At 39.9% G+C, this 25433-nt stretch overlaps 1 protein-coding gene across 1 annotated transcript in view; it reads left to right on the top strand.

Annotated features, from left to right (window-relative positions):
* The window catches only part of LOC141291650 (protein shisa-like-2A), a 32486-nt gene that overhangs the window by 621 nt on the left and 6432 nt on the right, over positions 1 to 25433 (top strand). The window contains exon 2 of the mRNA XM_073823804.1: positions 13324 to 13460. Coding sequence (XP_073679905.1) covers positions 13324 to 13460 — 137 coding nt within the window. The remainder of the gene's footprint in view (positions 1 to 13323; positions 13461 to 25433) is intronic.

Below are 25433 nucleotides of genomic sequence, written 5' to 3'. Positions count from 1 at the left end.
GTTAAACACAGATAAGCACAAAACTCATTAATACTTTCAGAAATAACACCGGTAAATAAAGTGAAGTGTTATAATGTACAATCATTAAACACAATGAATAGCCTATAGGCTATTTTAAATGGTTTTCAGAACAAAACAAGAATGAAGAATACAAGTTGCTAAACAAGCCAAAACGAATGAGGGTAAAAGCGAAACTAAAAACAAACGGTGCTGTTCTCGTGCAGCCTACCTCTCTCATTCTGCATCAATCCAATTAAATGTGTCCATATTCGTGATGTATTTGAATGCTAAACTATTATGTAAACCAGGATTTGTACTTAACGCGCTTATAAAACATCCTCCTCACATGAGCAAATATGTGTTTGGCTCGAGCTCAGGCTGACGGCACGGATACTATGCAGTACGCACTATTTCATTTGACCAGTGACTGTATTTTATTCTTATAATTAACAGACTGCAACTTTTGCAACGCTGTGTGTGCGTGAGGCGCCGGGGCAATCGAATAGCGGAATAACTCCGTCATTTTTGGTCATACAGATCATTTATAACTGCAGTGTGTTTACTTTTATTTCTGTCATCTTGGTTTCCTTTCCGTGAACTTTCGTAGAGCGCCACTCCACACAAAAGTGAACCAAACTCAGCAGCATATGTCACTCAGTCTTTTCGTTTTGAAAATCAGATATATTTCGCGTATTCATCCATTTTATATGCGGACTATGATTTAATAAAAACAGATTTAGTCATTTTTAGCTTAATTTTTGTTGCTTATGCGCTCGTCCGTCATTTTTTCTCTTCTCCGACTCCGCAGCTCTCATCATTAGTTTAGTGTTACTGGCACCAGTCTAGATGTTTCTAGGAGTTACTCGTGCTGTTTCTCCATAACGGGAGTGCGTCCATCTCATAAATGTAGAATCCGTCTCTGCAGTCATCTCAGCCATCGAATTCCAGCAACAGGAAGACAAAATATTTTACTTGTGGACTTTTTTTAATTCACAAATTAATGTTGAGTTAAAATATGTTGATGTAACTTGCGTTACTGAGATTGTAACGAGTAATATTATTACCCAAATTGTATTAGTAATGCGTTATATTACCGCGTTACAGCAAAAAGTAATAAACTACTGTAACATATTACTTTTGTAATGCGTTACTCCCAACACTGGTCATGAATACCGTATTTTAAGTAATTCGGCTATTCTGCTGTAAATGGCAGGCTAACTGTCAAATGCTATAATGTTATGACAACTTTCTAATCACCCTCGTAAAAACGTAAACATGACAAAAATGACAGTTTACAAAAAGTTGACATTTTCTAATAGAGTAGGCTAACTGATATTTTGTGAAACTGGTTATCATGGCACATTTTATAATAATTTACAAAGCACTTTATCATCTTGTATCTTTAACCAAACAACTAGGCTACCCTGCTGAAAAAACAGCATATGTTGGTTAGGTATGTTTTGGTGCTGGTTTTAGCTGGTTTATGATGGTCCTTTGCTGGTTTATGCTGGTCAAGGACCAGCATAAACCAGCTAAAACCAGCATGCCAGCACCAAAACATGCCTAACCAGCATATGCTGTTTTTTTTTTCATCAGAAAAGGAACATTTTTATTGTCCATATCCAAAACTGTAATTGGCTCACCCTAATGCAGCTTATTCAAAACTTCTACTAGTTTCTAGGGCTGTTCCATTCCGAAATTTTTGGAATCGATTCCTCACAGTTTTTTTTTTTTTTTTTTTTTTTGATTATTTTTTGATTTTTGTTTTTTATATTGGAGGAAGCTAATTTTGTAATGACTGTAGGATATAAATGTCGTAGAAAGTAGACTTCTCATAATATAAAGCTTCATCTGTAAAAATTACGATTTTTCTGTAGCTCTGACTGATTTTAAATTGTGATTTTGTCTGCTTTACCCATTAAATTAGTCATCAGCTCAGCAGTGGACATTAATAAAGCAAGACATGAAGTGTCCACAGTTCAGCTGAATGATGTTTGCTTTAACAGTATGCTTTGCACAAAATAAAAAGTATGAATCATAAAAAAAAACAGTATGCTTTGCACAAAATTAGCAAACTGTACACTGAAACAAAATAAACAGAACTTTAACAGCAACACTGATATACGAGCTTGTGGCTTTGCTATCAATCAGATGCACTCTCGACCACTGATCTGTGCTCTCTGCATTTTTTTTTTTTTTTCAGAATTATCATTGGCTGATAGAAAGGTTAAAGATAGCATTTATTTAAGATTTAAATAAGATCATGTTATGATCTATTCTGTCATGCAGCGCTCAAAATTGTGGACAGCATGAGGCAGTTCCACTGTAAAATAACTTTTGATTCATTAAAACAATCTATCCGAACAAACCTTTTTATGAAAATGAATCAGAGAGTCATCCATATATTAGTTTTGTTGAACTGAAAATGGCTCTGAATGAGCAGTCAGATTTCGATTTTCTGTTTTCATGTCCGTTCCAAGCATTTTGATAGCAAAAAGGATGACTAATATGGAAAAAAAAGGTGTGCAATGAGTCTGAAATTCTTGTCTTTTAGTTAAAAAATTAAAGTTAAAAGTTAAGTTAAAAAATGAAATACTCCTCAGAAACTTTCATCGGTCATAAAAAAATTCAGATCAGGTTAGATTTTCTGTGTTTTTGCATCCGTAGCAAGCATTTTGATAGGAAAGGATGACGAATATGGAAAAAAGGGGAAAAAACACATACAAAATTGTCTGAAAATTGTCTGAATTTTTCGCAAGTTAAAAAATTAAATACTCCCAAGAAACTTTTGTCTGTCATAAAAAAATTCAGATCAGGTTAAATGTTCTGTGTTTTTGCATCCGTAGCAGCATTTTGATAGGAAAGGATGAAGAATGTGGACTGATGACTGAGTCTGAAATTCTTGTTTAAAATTTTGGCAAGTTAAAAAATAAATATGACCTCATGTTGTGTCAGTCACATTTGCAATCTGCCTCTGAAAGTTTCGTCTGTCATAAAAAAATCAGATCAGGTTAGATTTTCAGTGTTTTTGCATCCATAGCAAGCATTTTGATAGGAAATTATGACGAATACAAAGAAAAAAATGGCAGAAAAAATGCATACGAAAATTTCTGACTCAGTGTGCAATTCTTGTCTAAAATTTCAGCAAGTTAAAAAAGTATACGAGCTCACGTTGTGTCAGTGACGTTTACACAGTGCCTCTGAAATGATTGTCTGTCATAAAAATAATTCTAATCCGGTTAGATTTTCTGTTTTCGCGTCCATACAAGGCATTTTGATAGCAGAAAAACTGAAAAAATGCATACACACTATGTTATGTAAACAGTTGAGAGAATTTCGGACGTGTATCAGTACATTACATTCGTGTATCCAGTTTTAAAGGGACAGCAGTCTAATTGCTATTGTCTGTGGCATTGATGTTAATCAAGCAACAAAAGAAAAACAGAAAATCACTCAATGCTCTTGACTGAATCACTTTACTAGCCCTAATAAAGATTAATATACATTTATTTATATAAATATAAATGTCTGCTTGAAAGTATGAAGAATGTGGTAAACAAGTTGTTATAAAGAATGCATAATTAGCTTTTATAACCACTGATATTTCATTGAAAAGAACACCATGTTCTTGTTTTTTTTTTTTTATGAGAAGTAGTTTCATTTAATTTTAATATAAAGGCATGTTATGTCACAGCAGGTAAATCTGTCTTTATCTTGATAAAACCTTAAAGGGGTCATCGGATGCCCATTTTCCACAAGTTCATACGATTCTTTAGGGACTTAATGAAAAGTCCCTAATATACTGTGGTTAAAAAATTCTCAATAGTAGTGTAAAAAAAACACCCTTTTACTTTGTCAAAATCAGCTCTGCAAAATATCAGCTCATTTTATCGCATTGACCCCTTTAAATGCAAATGAGCTCTGCTCACCCCGCCCCTCTCTGCTGAGGGAGTACGAGCTGTAATGTTTACTTTAGCCGCATATATCGGCGAAACTTGCCAACAAGCACATTATTAAGGAAGGCCATTTGCAAAGATGCATAAAACCCCTTATACTCACTTCTGCTGTGGGTGAAGCTGCATCAGGAAAGATTCACACGAACATTGAAGCATATGTAGATCAGGATGTTGTCCTCTGCCTCTTAAGCGGCTCAGATGTCGGGAGTAAATGACGACTGTCATGTGCCATCCCTTATCATTACTAATAAGACAGAGAGTCAAGCTGCATCGATCGATAAATTATTAGACTACAGTGGGCCCACAGCTGAACAACATAACTATAGTTAGATGACAAAAAAAGAAGCATGAGTTAGATGGTTAGCGAAACACCTGCCAGTTTTACACAACATAACATACACAACTACGTATTTTGAATGATCGCTATGAAATACAATCATCAATTATTAATTATACTTACAGGTAGAGGTTCAGAGGAGCAAGCCTGTGATGAACTGGGCACTGATCCATCTTTTAAAGGGGTCATCGGATACAAAACTAACTTTTACATGTTGTTTGAGCATTAATGTGTGTTGGCAGTTTGTGTACACAACCACCCCACAATGATAAAAATCCACCCAGTGATATTTTTTAATCTTTAAAAGTAATATCACCTTTTTAAAATCAGCTCATGCTCAGCTTCTTGTCGTTGTGATGAAAAACATTTGATTGACATGAGTGCCTTACCTTAGACCCTGCCTCACCGAGCTGAAACAGTCCGAATATGATTGCCATTGTGTGACTCAGGTGCAGAGGAAGACTCTAATTGAGTGATTGAGGTGTTCTGTTGTTGGATGTAATAATGAACACAGCAGTCGTCATTTACTGAAGATGCCGGGGAAAACGTTACCTTTGCTTTTAAAAGGAAAGCTTCGATCCCGGTCTACATATGCCTCTGTGTTCATGCGAATTGTTCCTGATGCAGATTCACCCACAGCAGAAGTGAGTATAAAGTTTTTTTTTGTATGCATCTTCGTGAATGGCCTTTTCTTAATAATGTGCTTGTTGGCAAGTTTCACCGCTAAATGCGGCTAAAGTAAACATTGCGTCTCATAATCCCAGAAAGGGACGGGGTGAGCAGGGCTTGGTGGCATTTAAAGGGGCCATGTCTTAAAATGAGTTGAGTTTTTTCAGAGCTGATTTTGACAATATAAAAGGTTATTTTTTTTACACTACTATTGAGAATTCTTCCAACCAAAGTATATTATAGACTTTTCATTAAGACCCTAAAGAATCATATAAACTTGTGGGAAATGGGCATCCGATGACCCCTTTTGGAGCAAGCGTTTGCCGAATCCTGCGTTGTACTCCCTGAGTTTGTACAGTCATCAGTGAAATAACGAGAACACAAGATTGGAATTGTATGGCCGAGGTGTTTTCGAAAAAAAAAAAAAAAGAATGTTAACCACTGATTCTTTGTAGATTCATCTTTTGGAAGTGAATATAAAACAAATTTACTTCCACAGCGTAAAATACAGCGTGTTCTCGACATGATGTTAACAACATGGAAATGTTACTGTGTTTGTGTGGACCAGATGAGTCCTCTGCAATCTGACTTTGATGCAACATGGAACTTTTGCTTTATTGACACACTATTATCTTATTTTGATACTTTAAGGTTGCTTTGACACAACGTGTATCATAAAATGCGCTGTACAAATAATCTTAATCTGACTTTGTGGGCAGGCAAGTTGTTCACGACGTAGAATGTGGGTGGACATTATGCAAATGTATTACTTTTTGATGTGCAGCTATAAGACAATACGATTTGACTTCCTGACGACTTGTTTAATGAGGTCATCAGATGCAAAACTCACTTTTACATGTTGTTTGAACATTAATGTGTGTTGGTAGTTTGTGTACACAACCACTCCACAATGATAAAAATCCACCCAGTGGTATTTTTTAAATCTTTTAAATGTAATATCCCCTTAATAAAATCAGCTCATTCTCAGCTTCTTGTCAGTGTGACAACACACCAACAGAGGCCGCTCTCATGACAGTTGATTGACTTGAGCTAAACAAGGCTAAAGTAAACATTACGGCTCATAATCCCACAGCAGAGAGGGGCGGGGTGAGCAGAGCTCATTTGCATTTAAAGTACCATCCAATAAAATGAGTTGATTATTTACAGAGCTGATTTTGACAAGGCAAAAGCTTTTTTTACACTACAATTGAAAGTTTTTAACCAATGTATATTATAGACTTTTTTTCATTAAGACCCTAAAGAATCATATGAACTTGTAGAAAATGGGCAACCGATGAGCCCTTTAAGCACGATTATTGTCTTTTGTTATATGGATAATATATTCTCCAAAACGTCTTTTGAGAAAGGAAAGATATTTAGCGTCTTAGGCAAGTTAATTTTAAGGATGAGGATGTTAACATCCTAAACAATTCAAAAATAAAACACACTCATTAGGAATAGGGTTTACAGACAATATGTGCTAATTGAAATTGGACATGAAATCTTTGTCAGGGCAATGCATTTAATGGGTCTATTGATTGATTAGATGGAGGGTCATAAGGCATTGGTCAAGAAATGAATATAGCACAATGCTAAACACAACTGATATTTACACACATACACAATAGGAAAAAGAACAGCAACATTGAATAAAATATACATAAGATGCTGAGAAATTGTGTAATATACTCCAGTAGGTAACAAGTTTAATTGTTAATTGATCAGAGGAAGGGTCACAGTGTAAAACGAGATCTTCATCAAGGTTCATCATTGATTATTTGATGAGGCATTAACCTCAGCAGATAGTCTAATCAAGTGGTATGATCAAATGCTCAAGACTTAATCAAGTGCTAATTTGATGAACACTTTCCACACAGTAACCTATTAATGATCCCACAAGGTTTGAAGAAAGATGCTCTCGTGGAACATGGGTCTAGTTTATGGTATTAAAACCAGAGCTATGATTAAACGGTTATTAAATAACTATTTAATTAATACAAATTATAGCATTTATCGATTCCATCACTCAAAAACTTCATTATTTGTTTATGTCGTGCGAAGATCTAATCTTATGTAATTGCTGCTGTAACTTAAACACTGCAATTTCCATCAAGAATGGTATAACTGTGTGGTTCTTGAAAATTCTGATGAAGTATGATAAGGGGGGAACAATTTGCATTTATTATAAAATGACTGAAGTTTAGTTGAATACTGCAAAAACAAATGCAAGTCGCAACACCTGGCTTTATAGACAGCTGAACACCTATCAAGTGTTAATTAGTTTTAGAGGGCGATCATGCGGGAGAGTTTATTTTTGCGTAGAGGTTGATCTTTCATAGCTCTTAAGACTAAATGCATTAGCACTCAAGTTTATTGAAGTATAAATTTAGCCTCAGATGTGTCACTCAAATTACCTTCAAAGAAATAGACGTTGACACAAACGGAAAAGTCTTTGACATAGTATCTGACAATAAATGAATTTGCAAAGCAGGTCATTTAGAATTTGAATATGTCAGGAAACAATATTTTGCTCAGCAAAAATGAAGCCTGTTTTATATATGAATTCACATTTTTCTTATTTTGAAATTGTTTTCATGACAAATAATCAAATTCCCACCTAATCCTTATGAATTTAATGCAACATTTCCAGTTCTCCAGTTTGCAATTGCATTTTATATAGGTCCAATTTCTATTTTCATTTGATTTTTGGGGTGTAAAATGGTCTGAATGTGTTTTTTTGCAAGCCTTTGGTCATGTGATTTGCTATTGAAAGACATGTTCTGGGTGATACAAGGCCAGATGTTCTGGTTTGCAATCATAATGAACACAGATATTCGTCTTTTCTGTTACTCAGGGCCAGTTAATTTTTTTGAATGTACTAAAGCATAAAAATACCATTTGTTTGCAGATGTTTAGAGAACATTATAAGTTCACATAATTGTTTTTCTAAAAACAACACTATAGCCAATTATTCTAATTTGAAGTGAGTGTTTGGTGTCGGAATGTCTGTTTTTGTTTGTATTGTTTGTCCATGTTTGAGTACATCTGCCAACTTTCAGTTCACTCAAGAGTATTTCAACACAGCATGTTGCAGCCATTGAAAAGTATACAAACTGCATCAGAGATGGCAGATTCTACACGACCTAAAACGCCTTGACATCTAAAATGCTAAATGACCAGAGATATATTAAAGCATGCGTAAATGAACTCATCAGCTAACATTGTAAGGCTCATTCCCTTCCATTATCAGTTGCAATCATTCCTGTATAGGGTGCTTAAACTGACATCCCATGTGTGCGTCAGTTCTGAGGATGATAGAAACTCAAAATGTGAGAAAAAAACTCAATTGTGTAAACTCACAATTCTGCCTTTAATCTCAAAATTGCAAGTTTATATGTCAGAATTTGGACTTTCTCTCACAATTCTGCTTTATTCGTAGCATTTTGAGATATAAACTTGTAATAAAGTCAGAATTGTACAATATAAAGTTACAATTGCAAAAAATAAAGTTGACACTGCGAGATGTAAACTCGCAATTATGTCTTTTTCTTATTTTTCTGACTTTTCTGACTGTTTCCCCAGAATTGTGAGATAGAAACTCGCAATTGCGAGGAACAAAGTCAGAATTGTGAGATATTGAGATACTTGCAGTTGGGTTTATATGTCACAATTCAATTTTTTTTCTCAGAATTTTGAGATATAAAATTGCAACTGTGAGAAATAAAGTCATAATTGTACGATATAAACTCACAATTGTGAGAAATAAAGTCAAAACTGTGAGATGTAAACTCGCAATTCAGTCTTTTTTCTTGCAGTTGTGAGTTTATCTTGCAATTCTGGCTTTTTTGTTTGCAATTCTGACTTCTTTTTTCTGAATTTTGAGATATAAACTTGCAATTGTGAGAACTAAAGTCAGAATTGCATAATATAAAGTCAAATGCGAGAAAAAAGTCATAAGAATTGCAAGACGTAAATGTGCAATGCTGTCTCTTTCCCGAAATTACGGGTTTAGGCTGCATTTCTGACCTTTTTCTCACAGTTCTGCCTTTTCTCTCAGAATTTTGACATATAAACTCACAATTGCGATAAATTAAGTCCGAACTGCGAGATGTAAACTTGCAATTTTGTCTTTTTTCTAGTAATTGCAAGTTTATATTTTGCGATTTTTTTCGCACAATTCTGCCCTTTTTCTTAGAATTTTAAGATGTAAACTTTCAGTTGCAAGAAATAAATTCAGAACTGATGTAAACTCGCAGACAATTCGCTCTCTTTTCTCACAAATGCAAGTTTGTCGGAATTCTGACCTTTTTCTCACAATTGTGAGATGTTAACTTGCAATTATGTCTTTTCTTGCAATTGGGTTTATATGTCACAATCCTGTTTTTTTCTTTGAATTTTGAGATATAAAATTGCAATAGCGAGAAATAAATTATTTTAAACTCACAATTGTGAGAAATAAAGTTAAAACTGTGAGATGTAAACTCGTAATTCAGTCTTTTTTTCTCACAATTGCGAGTTTGTCTCAGTTCTGGATTTTTCTGGCAATTCTTTTTTCAGAATTGTGAAATATAAACTATAAATATATAAATTACAAGAAATAAAATCAAAATTTCATGTTATAATCTCATGTAAACTTGCAATTCTGTCTCTTACAATAATTTTTGGCCTACAAATTCTGCCATTTTTTCTTATAATTTTGAGATATAAACTTGCAATTGCGAAAATGATCTTTTCTCATAATTCAGAAATTTGAAATATAAACTCAATTGTGCGAAATAAAGTTTGTCACAATTCTGCCTTTTTCTCAAAATTTTAAGATATGAACTCACAATTGCGAGAGATGTAGTACAAACTGAGAGATGTAAATTCGCAATTTGGTGTTTTTCTCGCAGTTGCGAGTTTATGATGCAGTTCTGTCTTTTTCTCACAATTCGTACTTGTTTTCTCAGAATTGTGAGAGATAAAGTCAACACTGCCAGATGTAAACTTGCAATTCTGTCTTTTCTCACAATTCAGAATTGTGAGATATAAACTCAAAGTGAGAAATAAAGTCAAAATTACCCAATATAAACTCACTTTATTTCTCAGAATTACGTTTATATCTCACACTCCTGTATTTATAACACAATTGCGACTTTGTCACACAATTCAGATTTTTTTCTGTGTTGTAATAGGCTTCTATACATTACATGCCTGCAGCTATATTGCTCTTTGTACGACTGCTGCTGATCTTCAGGTGATTAGGTCAAGCCGTCTTGGTTGCTCTCACAGGGAACTGAATGATGACTGTTTTCTTTACATGCCACCGTGACATGACATTTACCTTCATGACATTACAGAAAAGTCTGTGGGCATTCTGTAAAGGTGATTGACATGAAGTAGTTGCTCATTCTGCCCTTTTGGAGTTAGAGTTTTAAAAGAGTGTGTACAAATAAAGGTTCCAAATGGAAGTCTTTGCAGCGTTGACCTAGAGGAGACATTTTTGGGTCTCTAATGAAATTTTCACTGACCAGTTCCCATTTTTTCTTCCAAAGATTAATCTTTTTTCACTATAAAGAGCCTTTTTGCAGTGGAAAGGTTCCAAGGATGTTAATGGTCCTTATCACTGTGACAGCAAGTTTTCCGTGGCTCAGAAGATGTTAAAATCGAAGGTCTGCTGCCTGCTGGTGCGGAAATTACACACTGCACATTTATTAAGCAGTGCACTGTTTTTTGTCTCTTTACTGGTTAGGTTGTGACCTGCCATGGCTTTTTAAGTGTAGTTTCTCCACTGGTAATGCTTCACTGCTCTGCAGCCTTTTACGCACCAATTAATGTGAAACATCCATTAACATTAACTTATGTAAGAACTCTTTTGCTGTTTTCAAAGCTGATTTTAAATTGTTCTCAGGCATGCAGAAGTGTGACGGCATACTTTCATAATCATAAACAAAGAAGAAAGTTGTTTGCGCTTTCATGATTTTGTGGGGGAAGAGAAGAATTTTTGAAGGGAGTTGTTTGAAAGTGGAAAAAACATCTAACCAAATAACTGAAAGTGATAGTCTTTAATTCTTATCACATAATGGGCTTTGTGAAGCCATAAATATGCAAATGTGTTTTGTGTGTGTGGGAAAACAGTTGAGATTTTATTAGGTATATTTTCTGTTCAGCACTAGTTGCAAACTAATTTTAAATAAAATATGCAATCATAATATTAATAGTTACATTTGCCTGATATAACACTGTATAGTATATGTGTTATGTTTTTTAGGGTTTCAAGAATGTAGGGCTGAAACCCTATTGTTAGAATAGTCACGGATCAGCGATGTCCACATAAAACTGATCGTGCAGACCAAACCATAAGTCGTAGAGACTTGAAACTTGGAGGGATGCTAGTATTCACACTGCAGACAACCTCATCAAGGCTTGCCCCAATCCGCCTGAAGGGGGTGCTACAGCGATCAAAAGAATTTTTGAGTATTTTGGATTTTGTTGCAAAACCTACTTTTGCAAACTAGTCCTAGGTTTTTCACCTGAATGGAACCAAACCAGTGCAGAAAGATTCTCTGAAGAGCAAATATAAATAATTACCAAAATGAAGTTAAACTTTTGACTCACTTTTGCAATGGGATGCCAAACCGTTCGAAAGGGGCAGGGCCACTTTTAGTAAAATGCCTATGAATCCTGAATGGAAATAGATATTTTCTCAAAACTCAGAACACTTATGTAAGAACTCAATCTAGGGTCACAGAAAAAAAATTACGGAGCTTAGCCACTTGTTGGCGCTATAAGAGGGAAAAAATATAAAAATCGCTATACCTACGCTATACCTATCGCTATACCTACGCAACCACTTTTAACATGAAACTCGCTGAGTACGGCCTTGGTCTAAAGCACCAAAAAACATGCTGATTGGCTGAAGAAGTTTGAGCACCTATCAACAAGGTTAATAGAGGCTGACTGGAATGAAACTCACGGCCTGTTTCACTCATGACCCCAAAGGTCTGTGAGAAATTTGAAAGAAATTGGCCACTGGAGGGCAATATCGTTTTTTTTTTTTTTTTAAATGCGGCATACGATTGTGCATTGTACAGTTTTTCACACATACACGCTATATTCATATAGCGTGCTGTTAATCAAATCATTTGTTAACTGATTGAGAAGATGTAATAATAAAAACATGCTTTTGCCAACTAGTCCTACATTTTTCACTCAGTCTGGGAAAAACACTGCAGTGCAATTCTATGGATTCTCTAGGCCAATAATTATCAAAAATGTTTCAATTTACCCTTTGTGAAGCTATAACAAAGTCGTTTAGAAAAGGGGCCTGTCTGAATTGATCAAAATCCTATAAAGCCTAAAGGAAAACTCAAAACTTCACAAAACCTGGTGAGCACATGTGACAGGTGATTATAAACAAGTATGCTAAGTTTTAACCCTGTGTTCAAAAAAATTGTCACACATAGGTGCAAAATGGACATAAAAATATGATTTATGGATTTTTTTTTTCCACTTTCACTGATGTCGATTTTTTAACCAGAATCTTTTCTACCCATAGACACCAAACATTCATTACTTTTCAGAATTGTAACCCTTTAAATGCTGGTTTGTTTGCATAATGCCACAGGTATTTTTTATGAAAAAAAAAAAATGAAAAATAGTAGTAATTTCCATATACTAAAGGCTGAGCAGATTTTTTTTCTATGCTTATTAGATCCGTGGGTGTGCCAGTGAAGAACAACAACATTAATTTTGAGGCATTTATATTTTATGTAGTGTTAGATTTAAAAAAAAAAAAAAAAAATTAAATGCCAAATTTGAAAAAAAATGGCACAATCTAGTAAAAATGGTAAAACTGTAAAATTTGAAGCCTTGCAGATTGCCTATTAGCAAATATTGCATCATTTTATAGTCAAATGGCCCTGGGTTGAAAAATTACAGTTTTAATGGGTTTCAATGTTGACATTTTTGTCCTTAAGGTCCTGAATGTGAGTATTTTTTTTTACAGAGGGAAATATTAATTAATTAAATATTAAAATTTCAATAAAAATTGTTGTTGCTGTTGCGCTCCGGGCGTCCCGTTTTTGAGACAAAATTTATGCGGTTGGCATTAGGCACACTTAAAACCAAAAATAAAACTGAAATTTGCAAAAATAAAAAAAAGGCTTACTACATAATGTCTATTTTCATATGTGTTAAAATGCCTTTAAGCACTTGAACCCCGGCAATTGTTGCTTGCAGCTATTTCTTCTTGTTTTCAGCATGAAGATCTGGAAGAAAGAAAAACAGATTGAATAGGACAGAAAACTGATCTTGTCGAATCCTTTCTTTGGGCATTTGATATCAACATGTTTTATATGTCTCTTTTTCTCTGTTCTTCAGTTTAGGAGCTCTGGTTGGTTTGTCAATAGCTGCTGTGGTGCTGCTAGCCTTCATCGTCACTATTTGTGTGCTTTGCTACCTGTTCATCGCCACTAAACCTCGAGGGCTGGACAACGGACTGCCTTTACGAGCACCAGGTATGAAAACACCTTCAACAAAAGAACATTTTCTACATATAAAAACACATTGAGAGGAAAGTCCTTGAGATCCAGGAGAGGAGCTTAGGACTTCAGTCTCACACTAGACTATTTAATAAGAGTTTGGTTTAATCGCTTAATGTGGCATATTGACATTTACATTGAGTGTTTTAGTAGCAGTTTTAATCTCATTGAAATGAATCCTGATGTATCAGCTGCTTCTTCTTGTTAAGTTAAATTAGTTCTGTCAGACTACTTATTGTGTGTTCAGTGAAGAAATGGAAACAGATGTCTGTGAATGAATCGGTTATATTCAGGTGCGTAAATTATTCCGCACAGTCATTGAAAACACAGTCAGACACATCCATCTGTCACATGCAATTAATAGAAATAAAGTGAATAAATGGGAGAATATGTAAGAGATAATCATGCTTTTTGTGCATTGGCTCAAATAGAATAATTTATGACATAAAGCAAAATTTCTTCATCTTGTTGTTAGCTTTCATGATCATTTTTTTAGCCAGAGTTAGACATTTGCATCATCAGTGTTAGTACCACAATGACTGCTAGCAGTAGCTAGGTAACAACCCCCCCCCCCAAAAAAAATGGGGATGCATAACCTGGTGACTCTTCGGTTGCACTTTGAAAGACTTCAAAAGACATTTGTGTCCTTCAGTTTTGGATGCATTGCAAGAGAAATTGAGTTTGTTGAATGCAGATTCTACAGAGACAAAGAGTGATGGGCAAGATTCCTCTCAATCTTTATCGCAAAGACCACCATTTTCAAACCAAAAACATTTTTTTTAAAGTCTTAATGTGCCCTTCTACAAATCTGGGCCTTTAAAAGGTACAGAATCTGCACAGAAAGTCTTAAATTCATAAAGTTATGGCATAAATGTTGCATACAACAGGGAAAAAAATGTATATTTTCCTCTGCATGTTGATTTGTGATTAGTTTAAATATCCAAACGGTGTTAAATCAAGATGTAATTTACTTGAGATGGAAAATGAAGATAAGGAGTCTTGTTTTCAGACTAACTGAACAAAATTAATTGAGTTTATCCTTAAAACATGAACAAATATCTGTCACTGGGATATTAAAAATGGCTTCATTTTTTTAATTTAGCTGCATTTTCTATGGAAGCCCATTTCCACCTCTAAATAAAAAACTATATAATTGCGACTTTTTATCTCACAATTCTGACTTTTTTTTTTTTTACAGAATTGATTTATACGAACTCACAATTCTGACCTTTTTTTCTTAGAATTTTGAGATATAAACTTGTAATTGCAAGTTATAAAGTCAGAATTGCAAGAACGTGCAATTCTGACTTTTTCTCTAAGCGTAATATAAACTCAGAAATAAAGAAATAATGTCAGAATTGCAAAATAGCTCACAATTCAGACTTTTTCTTGCAAATGCGAGTTTGTATCTCGCAATTCTGCATTTTTTTCGCGCAATTGCGAGTTTACATTTTGCAGTTCTGACTTTTTCTTTCAGAATAGCGTAATATAAACTCATATTTGTGAGAAATAAAGCCAGAATCGCAAAAACACTCGCAATTCAGACTTTTTTCTTGCAAATGTGAATTGTATCTCGCAATTCTGACTTTTTTCTCGCAATTGCAAGTTTACATCTCGCAGTTCTGACTTTTTCTCTCAGAATAGCGTAATATAAACTCATATTTGTGAAAAATAAAATCCAAGTTTGTCTCACAATTCTGAATTTTTTCTCGCAATTGCTTATTGTCTCTCACAATTCTGACTTTTTTCTTGCAAATGCGAGTTAACATCTCGCAGTTCTGACTTTTTCTCTCAGAATAGTGTAATATAAACTCATATTTGTGAGAAATAAAGCCAGCATTCTGACTTTTTCTCTCAGAATAGTGTAATATAAACTCATATTTGTGAGAAATAAAGCCAGCATTCTGACTTTTTCTCTCAGAATAGTGTAATATAAACTCATATTTGTGAGAAATAAAATCCAAGTTTGTATCTTGCAATTCTGACTTTTTTCTTGCAAATGCGAGTTAACATCTCGCAGTTCTGACTTTTTCTCTCAGAATAGTGTAATATAAACTCATATTTGTGAGAAATAAAGCCAGCATTCTGACTTTTTCTCTCAGAATAGTGTAATATAAACTCATATTTGTGAGAAATAAAATCCAAGTTTGTATCTCGCAATTCAGACTTTTACTTTTTTTCTTACAATTGCGTGTTTACATATCGCAGTTCTAGTTTTTTCTCTCAGAATAGCGTAATATAAACTCATATTTGTTAGAAATAAAGCCAGAATCGCAAAAACATCTGCAATTCAGACTTTTTTTCTTGCAATTGGGAATTGTATCTCACAATTCTGACTTTTTTCTTACAATTGCGAGTTTACATCTGGCAGTTTTGAATTTTTTCTCAGAATTGCGAGATATAAACTTCCAATTGTGAGTTATAAAGTCAGAATTGCAATTCTCAGAAAAAAAGTCTGAATTGTGAGTTTATATCTTGCAGTTCTGACTAAATAAAAATTGTGACTTTATTCCCAGAATTGCAGCTTTATGTCTCACAATTCTGACTATATAACTCACAATTGCGAGAGAAAAGTCAAAATTGTGAGATAAAAAGCCGCAATTCCCTTCAGTATTTTTTTATTCATTGGCGGAAACAGCCTTCTAAAATTTTCAAACCTCACTGGCCGATATTTGTTCTTGTTTTAATCATAAACTCACTTCATATTTACTGGATTTTAGAAAAGGTCATGAAGTCTTAGATTTATCTTCATAAAACCTGCAGAAGCCCTGCAAAGATGTACCTCTGATGTGGTTCATTGAGTCGAGAAATAAACCAAACTTTGTCATCAAACAGGCTTGTGCTGCCCACATCAACAAAGATGCACAAAGAGTAAGGTGAAAGTCCTGAGCTCTTGTCTTGAATCTTAAGAAAAGTATGTTTTCATATCAGAAAAATGTTCTTGCTTAACGCCTTCACAATGTTTTAGCAGCATAAACATATTGAAACTTGTCTGCAGACATGACAGTTCGATAGCTTGTTTTGTGTGAGAGAAGGTTTCATACACCAGACATCTATTGATATCATTCAAGGTTTGGCGGCTCAGGTAGATGTGCTGCATCTCAGTTGAATGTTAGAGCAGTTTTATTAAAGATATAGCAACAATAACCAGACAAATGGCAAATAGGTATTAATAATGGTGGTTTTATAGATCTTTCAACAGCCTTTTATCTGTCAGTGAAACAGATTTCTCCATCTCTGTCGACTCGACAGTGAATAAATATGTGCCAGACTGAACTTCAAATACTCATGCAATCACTTGAAATATTGACAAAATCAAGTCGTTTTCTCAAAAAGTTATATACAGTTGAAATTAAACGTTTACATACATCATGCAGAATCTGCAAAATGGTAATTATTTTACTAAAATAAGAGGGATCATACAAAATGCATGTTCTGTTTTTATTTAGTGCTGACCTGAATGAGATATTTTATATAAAAGATGTTAACATATAGTCCACAGGAGAATGTGTTTTTTTTGTTTAGTGATAGTTGTTCACGAGTCCCTTGTTTGTCCTGAACAGTTAAACTGCCCGCTGTTCTTCATAAAAATCCTTTAGGTCCTACAAATTCTTTGGTTTTTCAGCATGTTTGTGTATTTGAACCCTTTCCAACAATGACTGTTTGATTTTGAGATCCATCTTTTCACACTGAGGGACAACTGAGGGACTTATATGCAACTTACAGAAGGTTCAAATGCTCACTGATGCTTCAAAAGGAAAGCTATTGAAGCTATTGAAGTTGCTTACATGTTCCCCAGAAGACAAAATAAGTTAAATTTACCCTGATCTTCAAATTCCAAAAGATTGAAAATAAAGCAAAACATCTAAATGGATCCAGAGATGCATAACCTGCAATTGACAGACTCTGACAAAGTAGAAAAAAGCGAACAATCATATTCACAGTGTGTTTCAAATGGACTTGCACCTACTTTTGAGCATGTTTTGTAAAGAAATCATCAAATGTAAGTGAGGCTGTCATATTACATTGATTGCTAAGGCAAAAATCAGTGATCAGACCTTTTTTGTATGTTTTTCAGACAGTTTTTTGCCAGGTGGACAATAAAAACTTGCATTGCATGACTCCTAAGTGTCTTTTGTTTCTTCAACGACTGCTTATATTCCCAATAACTGACGCAAATAGAGAAATAAGATAAATAGCCTACTGAGCATAATTCATTGTCCTATTTTTTTTAGTCAGACGAGATGTGTCTCAAATATTGGGAAGAGTTAGTCCACCTAATTGAGCTGACATTTAAGTTCACATAAATGATTAACGTCAAGTTGTAAATATCGATTATGTTGTGATAATAAGAGTGCTGAATCACAAAGGGATCAATACGTTTGACCTGTTTATCTGTGTGAGGGTGTTTACATTGATTGCTAAGGCAAAAATCAGTGATCAGACCTTTTTTGTATGTTTTTCAGACAGTTTTTGCCAGGTGGACAATAAAACCTTGCATTGCATGACTTTATGATAACTTTATTGTCTTTATTTTGACGTAGACCAATAAGAAACCATGCAAACCGTTAGAAATCGTAAACGCAAACAGTAAATCAAGTCAAAATTGCATTGTAAATATCGATTATATTATCTTAATAAGAAAGATGTGGCAAAAGAAAAAGACTTTTCCCTTGTGCTGAATCACAAAGGGATCAATACGTTTAACCTGTTTATCTGTGTGAGGGTCAAAATCAGTGATCAGATTTTTTTTGTCTGTTTTTCAGACAGTTTTAGCCAGGTGGATGATAAAAACTTGCATTGCATGGGTTTATGATAACTTTATTGTCTTTATTTTGACTTAGAGCAATAAGAAACCAAGTAGACCATTAGAAATCATAAACATAAACAGTAAACCAACCCAAAATTGCATTGTAAATATCGATTATATTATCATAATAATAGAGGTGTGGCAAAAAAACGACGTTTCCCTTGTGCTGAATCACAAAGGGATCAATACATTTGACCTGTTTATCTGTGTGAGGGTGTTTACATTGATTGCTAAGGCAAAAATCACTGATCAGACCTTTTTTGTATGTTTTTCAGACAGTTTTTGCCAGGTGGACAATAAAAACTTGCATTGCATGACTTTATGATAACTTTATTGTCTTTATTTTGACTTAGACCAATAAGAAACCAAGTAGACCATTAGAAATCGTAAACAGTAAATGAAGTCAAAATTGCTTTGTAAATATCGATTACATTGTCCTAATAAGAGAGATGTGGCAAATAAAAAGACTCTTCCCTTGTGCTGAGTCACAGAGTGATCAATTTATCTGAGTAAATGAGGGTGTTTACATTGATTGCTAAGGCAAAAATCAGTGATCAGATATTTTTTGTCCGTTTTTCAGACAGTTTTTGCCAGGTGGGCAATAAAAACTTGCATTGCATGACTTTATGATAACTTTATTGTCTTTATTTTGACTTAGACCAATAAGAAAACAAGAAGACCATTAGAAACCGTAAACAAAAACATTAAATTTAACCAAAATTGCATTGTAAATATTCATTATATTGTCATAATAAGATGTAGCAAAAAAAAAAAAAAATCCTTTCTCCTTGTTCTGAATCGCAAAGGGATCAATACTTTTGACCTGTTTATCTGTGTGAGGGTGTTTACATTGATTGCTAAGGCAAAAATCACTGATAAGACTTTTTTGTCTGTTTTTCAGACAGTTTTTGCCAGGTGGACAATAAAACCTTGCATTGCATGACTTTATGATAACTTTATTGCCTTTATTTTGACTTAGGCAATCAGTGATCAGACTTTTTTTTATGTTTTTTTTTTTTATGTTTTCCAGACAGTTTCAGACAATAAAAAACGTGCATTGCATTACTTTATGATAACTTTATCGTCTTTATTTTGACTTAAACCAATAAGAAACCAAGTAGACCATTAGATGTAAATGTAAACAGTAAATCAACCCAAAATTGCATTGTAGAGACAGTTTTTATGGACTTTATTTTGACTTTGACTAAAAGAAACCACACAGAACATTAAAAATCCAAAACCTACACCTCCACCCATTGCAGATTAACTTTTAAAAACACCCACGAAAAAAACAATCCCTAACTCAGATGGAGGATGCGAGAACGCGGACGGTCTGCAGTTCCACTGCTTCCATTTATCATTGTCATTTTCACACCGTTCTGTCTGTGACACAAATAATTGATGTCATGTCATCTGCAGTGTCTCCTCTTCCCGTGGCCTTTTGCGCCTCGTGTTTTCTTCTCCTCACACACTGCAAGAAGACCCAAGACATCAATTTTTTATTTATTTTTTTTTTTTACTGAGACCCCATCCATTATGTTTTTTTGTTTTCAGCAAGAAACGGATTCACAGGAGATCTAGAAATCAATGTGTAAAGGTATTGCAGAGGGCTTTTTTCTTTTCTTTTATCTTTTCATCTCTCTGCCATCCTCTTTCACAAACTTGAGTTACCCCTTCAGTCGAATCACTTCGACGTTACATTGGGATCTCGCCTGAGAGACCGATCATCTCTGAGCCTTATATAAAAAAGGCCAATTGCAAATTGGCGAGTGGACGTGCGCGTCGGCCACTCCCCCGCACATGCGGGTATATAAGAAGGCGGCGCGCATCACTCAAACAGACTTTCGCTTTCAGAGCCGGTATGCTCAAGCCTTCTCTCCTGAAGAAAAAGGAAAACTTCACGTTCCTGCTGCTCTCTCTGCTGGTGTGCGCCGATTGAAAGAGACAAACTAAAAGAGTGAATTTCTCGGCGCCGCCAGCGGGGTCTCGCGGGCGGCCGTTTTCACGGCCATAAAAGCCTCCTGCGTTCCAGCGAGCAAGCCCCATTGAGTGCACAGTGGTGCCGCGGTTTCCTCCCTGGGCAGACCGGGACTAAAAGAGCAATTTCTCACGGCTGTGTAAAGACGTTCTTTTCAGAATGGCTTTCCGGCCGTGCGCTTCTGGGTGTGGCAGTTTCCTCACCTCACTGGACGGACATGAAAGCTGCTTCACATGTCTGGGCATCGAACATGCTGAGGCAGCTTTCACGGATGGTTCATGCATTCATTGCGAAAGCATGACCATGGGAATGCTGAGGACTCGCCGCTCGCTCGCGGGCAGGCCCCCCTTCGCGCCCCACGGCCTGCGGAATTTTTCCGCCGCTGTGGCGAGGCACGAGGGGGAATTTCGAGTCACGGTGCCGAACGTTCCGCCGGCTCCAAAAGCCCTGCGGTCTTCCGCCCGCCAGCATACCCCCGTCGAGATGCCAAAGCAGTACGCCTCCCCGCCAGCCGGGCTGGGCGTCTCCTTTGGCGCTCCTCAGGAGGAAGAGATGTCTGACGCTGCGTCAGAGGGAGAGTCAGGGGGTGAGGACGCTCTTCCGGCGGCGCGGCGCCCCTCCGCGGTTGCTGCCCCGTCGGAGGCAGACTCCGAGCTCTCGGCTATGCTCCTCCGAGCCGCCAGGGGGATCGGCCTGGAGGTTACTCCATCGGCCTCGGCCGATCCTTCTCGGCTGGGCGACTGGTTCCTGGGGACGGCTCCGGCGGCATCGCCTCGCCCTCCCCCGGTGCCATTCTTCCCGGAGGTGCACGAGGAGCTGGTTAAGACCTGGCGGGCGCCCTTTTCATCTCGCCCGCTGCCCGGCTCCTCTCCCCTCGCCACCCTTGATGGCGGGGCGGCCAGGGGGTATGCGTCGGTTCCCCAGGTCGAGCGCGCTATGGCGGTGCAACTTTGCCCGCGTGGCGCTGCCACCTGGCGGGGCCGGCCGCGTCTCCCGTCCAAGGCGTGTGAGCGCTCGTCCGCCCTTGCGGGCCGCGCTTTTCACGCTGCGGGCCAGGCCGCCTCGGCCCTGCATGCGATGGCAACCCTGCAGGTCTACCAGGCCAAGGGGTTGAAACAGCTGCACGAGGGTGGTCCCGACCAAGGTACGATGCAGGAACTCCGCGCTGCCACCGACTTCGCCCTTCGTGCGACGAAGGTCGCGGCGCGGGCCCTTGGTCAGGTGATGTCCACGGCTGTGGTCCAGGAGCGACACCTGTGGCTCTCTCTGGCCCAGATGGCAGATGCCGACAAAGCACGCTTTCTCGACGCTCCCATCTCCCAGAGGGGCCTATTCGGCGACTCTGTCGAGGACTTTGCCCAGCAGTTCTCGGCAGCCCAGAGACAGACGGAGGCGTTTCACATCCTGCCCCGCCGCGATGCTTCCATCCCGCCGCCGGAGGCACCGCCTCCGCCTGCACGTCGCCGAGGGCGCCCTCCTGCGGCCGCAACATCTACGGCTCGCCCCACCGCGGAGGCCCACGACGCCAGGTCGGCGAGAAGGGCCCGCAAGCGCAGAGCCAGCCGCAGGAGAGTGGCGCCGCCCGCGGCACAGGGATCGGCCCGAAACACCCGCAAGAAAACTGCGAAACGTCCCTGACGCGGGCCTCCAGAGGTGATTGAGACTGCTCCTTAGGGGATGCTAACAATCTACGCTCCCCGCTCCCGGTGGAGGGCCGGGAGCCACTGTGTACTTCAATGCTGCCGTCGGCTTTCGTCGACGGTACCCACTTTTTCTCAAAAAGAGCAAATTTCTCACCTCTGGCTTCGGCCTCGAGTTTCCTTCTGAGCAGCACTTACACTCCTCGGAACCAGACTCGCGGCCGGCCTTCGCCAGCGCGGGATCCAGGGAAGAAGGTAAGCACTGCTTAGTGCAGTTAGACACTTCTCCAGGACGTTCATCCTTCTGGGTTCTGTCTCCTTCCCTGTCTCCCCCTAGGCTGCCCCACCACGGTCACGTCGGTCAACGTTCCCTTGATACCACTACGATGGTTGATACGGACGGTACGGCCCGGCCCCAGGCGTCCGCCCAGACTCAGAGGTACCCCTTACTTTCTTATTCGGGCAGGCGTGCCTCTGTTCTGCTTGCGGAGGTCGCGTTCCTACTGGCGAAGGACGCGATCCAGCCTGTCCCTCCCCCGGGACGAGGTCGGGACCTTTCAGTCTCGACTTCACGTGTCCAGTTAGTGTGGTGGGTTAATACCCGCCCTGGATGGAGCTCTGTCCCGATCCCTTTCAGGCTGTCGGCACACTCGCTCACGACGAAGCACATACAGCTATGTTTCCGTCTCCAGGGCTGGGTTGCAGCCATCTGCCTGAAGGGCACCCGCTGTCTCGTCTCGATCTTCCCCGGCGCACACCCCTCCGGCGGTCTGCCCCGGGGGTCGAGCGCTCAGCGCTAGGTGCTTCCATTTGGCTAGTCCCTCTCCTTCCTGCCTTCTTTAGGCTATGGGAGCTCCCCTGTCCCCTTTTCGGCAGACAGGTATTCGCGTCTTCAACCGTCTCTTCGACTGGTGCTTTACCAGCCCACTCGTGAGTTCCGTTGTGCGAACATAGGGACTTGGTGCCTCGGCACCCCCGCCATCTGGTCCTTCAGGCCAACCGAGGGAATTCGTTTCCTCGGTCGGGAGCCTGACTCGGTCCTTAAGACAGCCCGCCTTACTACACTAGAGCGCGCAGTCAGTGCTGTAGTTCCTGAGTCAATCAGGCACAACATAGCGGTCCTCTCAACTGAGGCTCCTGGGGCACATGACAGCTCTAGCCGCTAAGAGCCGCTAAGCTTGTTCATGTGAGACCGCTTCAGCACGATCGAGTCCCAGGATGGGCATGGCATCTCGGCCCACTCCGGACTGGCGTTTTCCCGCAGTTTGGCCGACAAGCCAGCCCGTGGCTTACCACGGGTTGGGTTGCCATGTACGACAGAGGCTTACAGCCTCTCCATCTGCTCCCAGGGAGTACGTGGCACATTTTGCTACTTGCCATTCACTTGAAGCAGGTAAACTCAACCGTGCAGCCTATCGGCTCTCACGGCAGTCCACCACCTGCAGGATGGCGACTCCACCCCGTGACGCAGCTAGTTTGGAGCATATCGGTAGGCCAGCCACATCCGCTCGCCCCCGATTGCTCTCACTGCCAGCTGCCTCCTTCAGAGTAGCGCTGGCACTCAGCTGACCTCCGGGGCCCAAGTACGCCCTTCCCCAGTGAGCCTCCTTGCACAGACTCTGTGCAAGTCCAGGGAGGACGAGGAGTAAGTCTGTTGGTTGCGCTACAAGAATGGCCCACCCGGACTCAGGTCTAGTAACCGTTCCCTCGCGGCAGTCCCTCCCTGTAGGGCACGGTATGACACCCAGACCTCTCCGGTCTTCTCAGGCCGTGATACAATTATCACTCAGTCCGAGCTCCCTTGACTAGAGGCAGGCTCGCACTGAGATGAGGTCTATTTGCTGGCTTTCCACAGAGTTACACGGTTGCAGTATGCTTCCCTTCCTGCAGGAGAGTTTGAGCGCAGACTGTCCCCTCACTCTTTAAGTATATGCCGCTGCTTCGCCGCGTATCACATGCAGTAGATGGAGCTAAGTAGGTAAGCATTCACTGGCCGTGAGGTTTCCCAGAGGTGCCCAGAACGCACCCCACACCCTCTTGGGGCCTTCCCGTCGCCTTCAGAGCCGCGGGACGCTCCTATTGAGCCATTGGCCTCAGTCGAGCTAGCATTACTGTCATCAAGACAGCGCTCCTGACCGCCCTGGCTCCCGTTAAGAGGGCAGGAGACCTACAAGTTTTCTCTGTCAAGTAACGCCTCATACCCTCTGGGACCCCCCCGTCGCCCTTCAGGGCCGCGGGTTGCTCCTTAGGAGCCTCGGGCCTCAGTCGAGTTAGAATTCCTGTCATTAAGACAGCACTCCTGACTGCCCTGGCTTCCTTTAAGAGGGTAGGTTACCGACAAGCTCAGGTTCCTCAGAGGTGCTTAGCACGCACCTCATACCTCTTGGACCTCCCCGTCGCCTTCAGGGCCGCGGGTCGCTCCATTGGAGCCACTGGCCTCAGTCGAGCTAAAATTCCTGTCATTAAGACAGCGCTCCTGACTGCCCTGGCTCCCATTAAGAGGGCCTACAAGCTTTTCTGCCAGCAAAGTGTGTCGAGAATTCGGGCCCGGCGTCTTCCACGTTACCGTCGAGACCCCGGCCCGGTGCCCAAGGTCCCCACCACGCCTTTCCACGATCAGGTGGTGGACCTGTAAGCTCTGCCCTGGAGGAGGCAGACCCAGTCGTGCTATGTTGTGTCGTTAAATATGTGAGACTGAATCACTCGGCACTTCAGCCGCACCAGCAGCTTCATCTGCCTCGGGATTCAGCAGAAAGGGAATGCTCCCCGAACTGAGGTTGGCTAAATGGTGGTAGATGCCTCTCCCTGTTATACCCAGGGACAGCCGTGATCCTTGGTTCATGGCACCTCACCAGCAGATGTATAAACCGGAAGCTGCGGGCTGGGCGACACCCTACCTTCGCTTGGTTCTCCAACCTTGCGTAGAGGCCGTTCTCCCGTGTCCTAACATAAGGACTCACAGGTGAGCGGGAAGACCGGCTGGTGTCGGCTTGCTGCGCCATTCCCACGTGGATCCGTGCGCTATTTCCCAGAATGTTCCCTCCGGCGAACCCTGGGTCCTCCTGCCCCGCAGTCAGGGCTAGGCGCGGAGTAGTCCTGCACTGTGATCCTGCCTGGGTCTCCTTCGCCCCGCAGGTTGTGGCTTAGTTTTTATTTATTCCAGCGGAGGAGACCGCTGTTTCCCTCGTGTATCCCTAAAAACCTTTATGGATATATTGAATTATTCTTATTTCCACATGTAGAATTTCATGTGCTCCGCCCCCCCAACCCATGCTTCAGTACAACTGGCATCCCTGGTGGGCCCCCTTATTGGGCCCCAGGGCGTTGGGAAGGTTACGTTACACTTCGCCTGCCGGCACGTATACTTGTCAGCACGTGAAGTTGTTGCGTAACGCGGCGTCAGGGTCGTGGCCTTTTCCATGGGCTTGTTCCCAATGTAACGTCGAAGTGATTCGACTGAAGGGGTAACGTCTAGGTTACGAAGGTAACCCACGTTCCCCGAAGGAGGGAACGGAGACGTT

The sequence above is a fragment of the Garra rufa genome, chromosome 18, assembly GCF_049309525.1.
Source record: "Garra rufa chromosome 18, GarRuf1.0, whole genome shotgun sequence".
Classification (NCBI taxonomy): Eukaryota; Metazoa; Chordata; class Actinopteri; order Cypriniformes; family Cyprinidae; genus Garra; species Garra rufa.
The sequence above is the reverse complement of the archived record's forward strand: the minus strand, read 5'-3'. Positions and strand labels throughout refer to the sequence as shown.